Source organism: Salmo salar, unplaced genomic scaffold, assembly GCF_905237065.1.
Source record: "Salmo salar unplaced genomic scaffold, Ssal_v3.1, whole genome shotgun sequence".
Taxonomy (NCBI): domain Eukaryota; kingdom Metazoa; phylum Chordata; class Actinopteri; order Salmoniformes; family Salmonidae; genus Salmo; species Salmo salar.
Genome location: NW_025549157.1, coordinates 176,704 through 187,273, shown reverse-complemented (window position 1 = coordinate 187,273; position 10,570 = coordinate 176,704). Strand labels below are relative to the sequence as shown.

At 42.5% G+C, this 10,570-nt stretch overlaps 1 protein-coding gene across 1 annotated transcript; it reads right to left on the bottom strand.

Annotated features, from left to right (window-relative positions):
* Nucleotides 1-985: 985 nt before the first annotated feature.
* On the bottom strand, nucleotides 986-10,329 carry LOC123735857 (NLR family CARD domain-containing protein 3-like). The gene is made up of 5 exons (XM_045713059.1): nucleotides 10,260-10,329; nucleotides 8,091-8,210; nucleotides 6,861-6,923; nucleotides 2,956-3,191; nucleotides 986-2,790 (listed from the first exon to the last, which is right to left on the bottom strand). The coding sequence occupies exons 1-5, from the start codon at nucleotides 10,325-10,327 to the stop codon at nucleotides 986-988; spliced, it is 2,292 nt and encodes a 763-aa protein (XP_045569015.1). The 5' UTR covers nucleotides 10,328-10,329.
* Nucleotides 10,330-10,570: the final 241 nt, after the last annotated feature.

Genomic DNA, 10,570 nt, shown 5'->3' with positions numbered 1-10,570 from the left:
TAAATATGAACTTGATTGAACAAAACATGCATGTATTGTATAACATAATGTCCTAGGTGTGTCATCTGATGAAGATCATCAAAGGTTAGTGCTGCATTTAGCTGTCTTCTGGGTTTTTGTGACATTATATGCTAGCTTGAAAAATGGGTGTCTGATTATTTCTGGCTGGGTACTCTGCTGACATAATCTAATGTTTTGCTTTCGTTGTAAAGCCTTTTTGAAATCGGACAGTGTGGTTAGATTAACGAGAGTCGTGTCTTTAAATATCTGTAAAATAGTCATATGTTTGAGAAATTGAAGTAATAGCATTTCTAAGGTATTTGAAAATCGCGCCACAGGATTCAACTGGCTGTTACGTAGGTGGGACGATTTCGTGCCACCTGCCCTAGAGAGGTTAAAAAGCAGTATCAGTCAAAAGACAGACAGTGAGGTATCAGATTTAGATTGTATTGAGTATACAGTCCACACTAAATATAATACTGACCTCAGAGTCTCCAGTTTACAATGGGGATTCCCCAGTCCAGCAGAGAGCAGCTTCACTCCTGAATCCTTCAGGTCATTGTTACTCAGGTCCAGCTCTCTCAGGTGTGAGGGGTTTGAACTGAGAACTGAGGCCAACACTTCACAGAATGAGTCTGTGAGTTTACAGCCAGTGAGTCTGCAAACACAGAAGAAATACAATGACAGACAGGTTGTATTAAAAAGTTATTCTCAGCTTTCCTAGCTTACACAGTTATGGTGCACGAATAATGTACACGCTGTGCATTCATGGCTCAATGCTACAACTTTACTGATCAGTTTGTATTGTAGTTTAAGAGTTTTCAGCTGATAGAAAGTTTAGTCAGCCAATGAAAATACTGTTGTTCCTACATTCAGTAAAGTTTGGTCTGAGGGATAGTCACATGAGTACTTACAGAGACAGTCAGCCAATGAAAATACTGCTATAACTACAATTTATTTTGGTGTGCGATATTTACAGTAATACTTACAGAGCTTTCCTGCAGCCTCTCACAGCTGGGAGCAGTCTCCTACGACCCTCCTCTGATGTCTTGTATTCCTTCAGGTCAAACACATCCAGAACCTCCTCTGATATCTGCAGCATGTAGGCCAGTGCTGAACACTGAGCATGTGTGAGGTTTTTGGATCTCTTTTCTGACCTCAAGTACACTTCGATGACCTTCTGTACTGAATGGTCTTTCATCTCTATCAGACAGTGGAAGAGATTGATGCACCTCTCAGGGGACATGTTCTTCCTCTGCATCACCTTAAGAGATCGGATTGTTTTCTGGACGCTCTCTGGACTGCTTTCTGTCTGTGCCACCAGACCTCGTAGGAGTTTCTGATTGGACTCCAGTGACATGCCATGAAGGAAGCGGACAAAAAGGTCCAGGTGTCCATTCTTACTCTCCAAGGCTTTATCCACGGTACTCTTCAGCAGCTCATGCAAGGTTAGCTCTTCAGACACACCTCTAGACTTTCGCTTGAGGAAAGGCTTCAGTGCATCCATGTTCCTGGCTGTGTAACAATGGTACATGTAGACAGCTGAGAGAAACTCCTGAATGCTGAGATGAACAAAGCAGTACACCACTCTCTGAAATAACACAGACTCTTCTTTAAAGATTTGTGTGCACACTCCTGAGTACAGTGATGCTTCTTTGACATCAATGCCGCAAATGTTCAGGTCTTCTTCATAGAACATGAGATTACCCTTCTCCAGATTTTCAAACGCCAGCCTCCCCAGCTTCAGAAGAATTTCCTTATCTGACTCCATGAGCTCCTCTTGATCCATCTCATCTCTTCCATGATATTTCTGGTTCTTCAGGCTGGTCTGAATGAGCAGGAAGTGTATGGACATCTCAGTCAGAGTCGTGGGCATCTCTCTCCTCTTGTCTGTACTCAACATGTGTTCAAGGACTATTGCAGAAATCCAACAGAACACCGGCATGTGGCACATGATGTGGAGGCTCCTTGATGTCTTTATGTGTGAGATGATTCTGCTGGCCAGGTCCTCATCACTGAATCTCTTCCTGAAGTACTCCTCCTTCTGTGGGTCATTGAACCCTCGTACCTCTGTCACCTGGTCAACACACTTAGGGGGGATCTGATTGGTTGCTGCTGGTCGGGAGGTTATCCAAAGGAGAGCAGAGGGAAGCAGATTCCCCTTGATGAGATTTGTCAGCAGAACATCAACAGATGATGTCTGGGTGACATCAGACACCATTTCAACGTGCTGGAAATCCAATGGAAGTCTGCTTTCATCCAAACCATCAAAGATGAACATAGCTTTACAGGCAGTGAGTTTCTTTGCATTGCCTATGTCTAGTTCTGTGTGGAAGTCATTTAAAAGTCTGAGAAGACTGTACTGACGATCTTTGATCAAGTTCAGCTCCCGGAAAGGAAGCACAAATATGATCTCCACATCTTGGTTTGCCTTCCCTTCAGCCCAGTCTAGGATGAACTTCTGCACAGAGACTGTTTTTCCGATGCCAGCAATGCCCTTGGTCAGCACAGTTCTGATGCTTCTCTTTTGGCCAGGTAAGGGTTTAAAGATGTCATTGCAGTGGATTGCTGTGTCATGTGAGGTTGGTGTCCTGGATGCTGTCTCTAGCTGCCACACCTCATGTTCATTGTTAACACCTTCACTCTCTCCTTCTGTGATGTAGAGCTCTGTGTAAATCCTGTTGAGGGGAGTTTGGTTCCCTGCTGTTTCCATGCCTTCTATCACACATTCATACCTCCTTTTCAGACTGTCTTTATGGTTTACTATAGCTCTCTGCAGGCTGTCATCCACTACAAGGGAGGAGTAAAATGGATGTGTATCAGACACAGTCATTGACAGGATGAAATGTGGGCCTCCACAACTACAGTAACTTATATTATCTCATATTATTGTAGTTAACTACATTTAAATCATATTGAGGTATTGACTTAGCACAGGTCTGCAAGTGTTCTTACTGTTTTCAGAGCCTCTTGCATCACTGGGTTCACTCAGGTTCTGTAGTACAGGAAGTGTTCTGGATCTCTTTCTACACTGAGGACAGTCATAGTCTCCTGAAGGAGCAGGTTTCTCCCAGTATCTGGTGATGCACTGTCTGCAGAACCTGTGTCCACAGGTGATAGAGACCGGATCCCTCAGAACCTGCTGACACACTGCACACCTGGACTCATCCTCTGGCAGAGTAGACCATCCACTACAGAGATAAAGGAGAGAGAGATACTGATCCTCTGGCAGAGTAGACCATCCACTACAGAGATAAAGAAGAGAGAGATAATGATCCTCTAACAGAGTAGACCATCCACTACAGAGATAAAGGAGAGAGAGAGAGAGACTTGTAGATGTTACTACTGATCCTCTAATAGAGTAGACCATCCACTACAGAGATAAAGGAGAGAGAGATACTGATCCTCTAACAGAGTAGACCATCCACTACAGAGATAAAGGAGAGATACTGATCCTCTAACAGAGTAGACCATCCACTACAGAGATAAAGGAGAGAGAGATACTGATCCTCTAACAGAGTAGACCATCCACTACAGAGATAAAGGAGAGATACTGATCCTCTGGCAGAGTAGACCATCCACTACAGAGATAAAGGAGAGAGAGATACTGATCCTCTGGCAGAGTAGACCATCCACTACAGAGATAAAGGAGAGAGAGAGAGAGACTTGTAGATGTTACTACTGATCCTCTAACAGAGTAGACCATCCACTACAAAGATAAAGGAGGGAGAGATAGTGATCCTCTAACAGAGTAGACCATCCACTATAGAGATAAAGGAGAGAGAGATACTGATCCTCTGGCAGAGTAGACCATCCACTACAGAGATAAAGGAGAGAGAGATACTGATCCTCTAACAGAGTAGACCATCCACTACAGAGATAAAAGAGAGAGAGATACTGATCCTCTAACAGAGTAGACCATCCACTACAGAGATAAAGGAGAGAGAGATACTGATCCTCTAACAGAGTAGACCATCCACTACAGAGATAAAGGAGAGAGAGATACTGGTCCTCTAACAGAGTAGACCATCCACTACAGAGATAAAGGAGAGAGAGATACTGATCCTCTGGCAGAGTAGACCATCCACTACAGAGATAAAGGAGAGAGAGATACTGATCCTCTGGCAGAGTAGACCATCCACTACAGAGATAAAGAAGAGAGAGATACTGATCCTCTGGCAGAGTAGACCATCCACTACAGAGATAAAGGGGAGATACTGATCCTCTAACAGAGTAGACCATCCACTACAGAGATAAAGGAGAGAGAGATACTGATCCTCTAACAGAGTAGACCATCCACTACAGAGATAAAAGAGAGAGAGATACTGATCCTCTGGCAGAGTAGACCATCCACTACAGAGATAAAGGAGAGATACTGATCCTCTAACAGAGTAGACCATCCACTACAGAGATAAAGGAGAGAGAGATACTGATCCTCTAACAGAGTAGACCATCCACTACAGAGATAAAGGAGAGAGAGATACTGGTCCTCTAACAGAGTAGACCATCCACTACAGAGATAAAGGAGAGAGAGATACTGATCCTCTGGCAGAGTAGACCATCCACTACAGAGATAAAGGAGAGAGAGATACTGATCCTCTAACAGAGTAGACCATCCACTACAGAGATAAAGGAGAGAGAGATACTGATCCTCTAACAGAGTAGACCATCCACTGCAGAGATAAAGTAGAGAGAGATACTGATCCTCTAACAGAGTAGACCATCCACTACAGAGATAAAGGAGAGAGAGAGAGATACTGGTCCTCTAACAGAGTAGACCATCCACTACAGAGATAAAGGAGAGAGAGATACTGATCCTCTAACAGAGTAGACCATCCACTACAGAGATAAAGGAGAGAGAGATACTGATCCTCTGGCAGAGTAGACCATCCACTACAGAGATAAAGAAGAGAGAGATACTGATCCTCTGGCAGAGTAGACCATCCACTACAGAGATAAAGGAGAGAGAGATAATGATCCTCTAACAGAGTAGACCATCCACTACAGAGATAAAGGAGAGAGAGATACTGATCCTCTAACAGAGTAGACCATCCACTACAGAGATAAAGGAGAGAGAGAGAGATACTGGTCCTCTAACAGAGTAGACCATCCACTACAGAGATAAAGGAGAGAGAGATACTGATCCTCTGGCAGAGTAGACCATCCACTACAGAGATAAAGGAGAGAGAGATACTGATCCTCTAACAGAGTAGACCATCCACTACAGAGATAAAGGAGAGAGAGATACTGATCCTCTAACAGAGTAGACCATCCACTACAGAGATAAAGGAGAGAGAGAGAGATACTGGTCCTCTAACAGAGTAGACCATCCACTACAGAGATAAAGGAGAGAGAGATACTGATCCTCTGGCAGAGTAGACCATCCACTACAGAGATAAAGGAGAGAGAGATACTGATCCTCTAATAGAGTAGACCATCCACTACAGAGATAAAGAAGAGAGAGATAATGATCCTCTAACAGAGTAGACCATCCACTACAGAGATAAAGGAGAGAGAGAGAGAGACTTGTAGATGTTACTACTGATCCTCTAATAGAGTAGACCATCCACTACAGAGATAAAGGAGAGAGAGATACTGATCCTCTAACAGAGTAGACCATCCACTACAGAGATAAAGGAGAGATACTGATCCTCTAACAGAGTAGACCATCCACTACAGAGATAAAGGAGAGAGAGATACTGATCCTCTAACAGAGTAGACCATCCACTACAGAGATAAAGGAGAGATACTGATCCTCTGGCAGAGTAGACCATCCACTACAGAGATAAAGGAGAGAGAGATACTGATCCTCTGGCAGAGTAGACCATCCACTACAGAGATAAAGGAGAGAGAGAGAGACTTGTAGATGTTACTACTGATCCTCTAACAGAGTAGACCATCCACTACAAAGATAAAGGAGGGAGAGATAGTGATCCTCTAACAGAGTAGACCATCCACTATAGAGATAAAGGAGAGAGAGATACTGATCCTCTGGCAGAGTAGACCATCCACTGCAGAGATAAAGGAGAGAGAGATACTGATCCTCTAACAGAGTAGACCATCCACTACAGAGATAAAGGAGAGAGAGAGAGATACTGGTCCTCTAACAGAGTAGACCATCCACTACAGAGATAAAGGAGAGAGAGATACTGATCCTCTAACAGAGTAGACCATCCACTACAGAGATAAAGTAGAGAGAGATACTGATCCTCTAACAGAGTAGACCATCCACTACAGAGATAAAGGAGAGAGAGAGAGATACTGGTCCTCTAACAGAGTAGACCATCCACTACAGAGATAAAGGAGAGAGAGATACTGATCCTCTAACAGAGTAGACCATCCACTACAGAGATAAAGGAGAGAGAGATACTGATCCTCTGGCAGAGTAGACCATCCACTACAGAGATAAAGAAGAGAGAGATACTGATCCTCTGGCAGAGTAGACCATCCACTACAGAGATAAAGGAGAGAGAGATACTGATCCTCTAACAGAGTAGACCATCCACTACAGAGATAAAGGAGAGAGAGATACTGATCCTCTAACAGAGTAGACCATCCACTACAGAGATAAAAGAGAGAGAGATACTGATCCTCTAACAGAGTAGACCATCCACTACAGAGATAAAGGAGAGAGAGATACTGATCCTCTAACAGAGTAGACCATCCACTACAGAGATAAAGGAGAGAGAGATACTGATCCTCTAACAGAGTAGACCATCCACTACAGAGATAAAGGAGAGAGAGATACTGATCCTCTAACAGAGTAGACCATCCACTACAGAGATATAAGAGGGTGCAGTAATAAAGTCAGTTACAACAAATTACAAATTACAACAACATATCTATATGTGGTGACGTACCTTCGGTCAAAGGTGATTGATTTTCCACCACTGGAATTAACAGGATGATCCATGGAGAAGTCACTGTTCATAGACAGACAGCTGGGATCAGTATACTGTGTTCATAGACAGACAGCTGGGAACAGTATACTGTGTTCATAGACAGACAGCTGGGAACAGTATACTGTGTTCATAGACAGACAGCTGGGATCAGTATACTGTGTTCATAGACAGACAGCTGGGAACAGTATACTGTGTTCATAGACAGACAGCTGGGAACAGTATACTGTGTTCATAGACAGACAGACAGCTGGGAACAGTATACTGTGTTCATAGACAGACAGACAGCTGGGAACAGTATACTGTGTTCATAGACAGACAGACAGCTGGGAACAGTATACTGTGTTCATAGACAGACAGCTGGGAACAGTATACTGTGTTCATAGACAGACAGCTGGGAACAGTATACTGTGTTCATAGACAGACAGCTGGGAACAGTATACTGTGTTCATAGACAGACAGACAGCTGGGAACAGTATACTGTGTTCATAGACAGACAGCTGGGAACAGTATACTGTGTTCATAGACAGACAGACAGCTGGGAACAGTATACTGTGTTCATAGACAGACAGCTGGGAACAGTATACTGTGTTCATAGACAGACAGCTGGGAACAGTATACTGTGTTCATAGACAGACAGCTGGGAACAGTATACTGTGTTCATAGACAGACAGCTGGGATCAGTATTCTGTGCTGTCTGAGTGTGGTAGTAGCCTCTGGAATGAATAACATGTCCACAACTCCATTACTAGAATTTTAGATTCTTCACAAACCAGTGTGCCTGAGACCTACCACAAAACCCCATTCAAAGGCACTTAAATATATTGACTTGCTCATTCACCCTCTGAATGGCACACATACACAATCCATGTCTCAATTGTCTCAAGGCTTAAAAATACTTCTTTAACCCGTCTCCTCCCCTTCATCTACACAAATTGAAGTGGATTTACCAAGTGACATCAATAAGGGATCATTGCTTTCACCTGGATTCACCTTGTCAATCTACGTCATGGAAAAAGCAGGTGTTCATAATGTTTTGTACACTCAGTGTCTTAAAATATATGACATAAACAACAAATGATAAGCAGATGCTTTACAGTATATACTCAGATACTCAAAATACATCTGGTTTCAGATCTTGAAGGTTCTCCTCTTCAATAGTAATATCATCAATTCTGACCAGTAACTTACCTGGGGTCAAAGGTCCCTGATCCATCACTAAAATGTATAGGATGATGCATAGAGGAGTCACTCTTCATGGACAGATGACTGGGTACTGGAGAGACTGATCTCAGAGTTTGGTTAGAGAATCTGGAAAACATAATGAATCACCATCAAACTACAATATATATAATATATAAAACCATATTTCAATAGATAAAATACATTACATAAAGCACTAAAATATATGCTGACATAAAGCATTAAAATATGTGCCATTACATTAATTAAACATTGAATTATGTGACATTACATAAATCAACAAACATCAACAAACAAAATAAATGTGAAAACATTAACACCCTCCTAATATTGAGTTGTCACATACAGATACTGATTCACTTCATCTCAGTTCCACTTGAATCCTTCAGAGTCTATTGATGCACATACTTTATAGTATGTCCATATGTACAGTACCAGTCAAACAGTAACACAATAAAACATCAATATGTCTATATATACAGTACCAGTCAAACAGAACACATTAAAACAAACAATAATGAGACTATACGGAGTACCAGTACTGAGTCAATATGCAGGGGTACCAGGTAGTTGAGGTAATAATGAGACTATAAGGAGTACCAGTACTGAGTCAATGTGCAGGGATACCAGGTAGTTGAGGTAATAATGAGAATATAAGGAGTACCAGTACTGAGTCAATGTGCAGGGGTACCAGGTAGTTGAGGTAATAATGAGACTATAAGGAGTACCAGTACTGAGTCAATGTGCAGGGGTACCAGGTAGTTGAGGTAATAATGAGACTATAAGGAGTACCAGTACTGAGTCAATGTGCAGGGGTACCAGGTAGTTGAGGTAATAATGAGACTATAAGGAGTACCAGTACTGAGTCAATGTGCAGGGGTACCAGGTAGTTGAGGTAATAATGAGACTACAAGGAGTACCAGCACTGAGTCAATGTGCAGGGGTACCAGGTAGTTGAGGTAATAATGAGACTACAAGGAGTACCAGTACTGAGTCAATGTGCAGGGGTACCAGGTAGTTGAGGTAATAATGAGACTATAAGGAGTACCAGTACTGAGTCAATGTGCAGGGGTACCAGGTAGTTGAGGTAATAATGAGACTATAAGGAGTACCAGTACTGAGTCAATGTGCAGGGGTACCAGGTAGTTGAGGTAATAATGAGACTATAAGGAGTACCAGTACCGAGTCAATGTGCAGGGGTACCAGGTAGTTGAGGTAATAATGAGGCTATAAGGAGTACCAGTACTGAGTCAATGTGCAGGGGTACCAGGTAGTTGAGGTAATAATGAGACTATAAGGAGTACCAGTACTGAGTCAATGTGCAGGGGTACCAGGTAGTTGAGGTAATAATGAGACTATAAGGAGTACCAGTACTGAGTCAATGTGCAGGGGTACCAGGTAGTTGAGCTAATAATGAGACTATAAGGAGTACCAGTACTGAGTCAATGTGCAGGGGGTACCAGGTAGTTGAGGTAATAATGAGACTATAAGGAGTACCAGTACTGAGTCAATATGCAGGGGTACCAGGTAGTTGAGGTAATAATGAGACTATAAGGACTACCAGTACTGAGCCAATGTGCAGGGGTACCAGGTAGTTGAGGTAATAATGAGGCTATAAGGAGTACCAGTACTGAGTCAATGTGCAGGGTACCAGGTAGATGAGGTAATAATGAGACTATAAGGAGTACCAGTACTGAGTCAATGTGCAGGGTACCAGGTAGTTGAGGTAATAATGAGACTATAAGGAGTACCAGTACTGAGTCAATGTGCAGGGTACCAGGTAGTTTAGGTAATTGAGGTAATATGTAAATGTAGGTAGATGTAAAAGTGACTAGGCAATCAGGATAGAGATTACATGTCCTCGTCCAGGGATTGCACACACACACACACACACACACACACACACACACACACACACACACACACACACACACACACACACACACACACACACACACACACACACACACACACACACACACACACGTGGAGGGAACGTTGTGTTTGTTTAATATTGTTTTAGGACTATGAAAATGGACTAAAGGATTAGCCTATGGATTATGAAAACAACCAAAAGAAATGTGAAAATGGGAGAGGAGAAATGACTAGAGACAGTGTTGTTTAACTCACTGACCATGACCCATGACTTCTTCTTACCTTTGTTCAGTAGAAAAGTCTCCCTCTCTAAACACTATAGGACGATCCATAGACTGGTCACTCTTCATGGACACACAGCTGGGAACAGGGGAGGCTGGTCTCTCCTGCTTGATTGGTCTTCAACACAACAGAGACAAACATTACATCTCTCATCTACTCTGATCTCAGATGGGAAACATAAGAAGAGTTTCATTACAAAACGCTATATATCACTTTCAGAAACGTTCATAAGTTAACTTTTTATTGTTTAAAGAAATTATGAAAAGAGATTGGTGTGTTTTTTTCACTAATCATGACATGTGTCGGGTTGC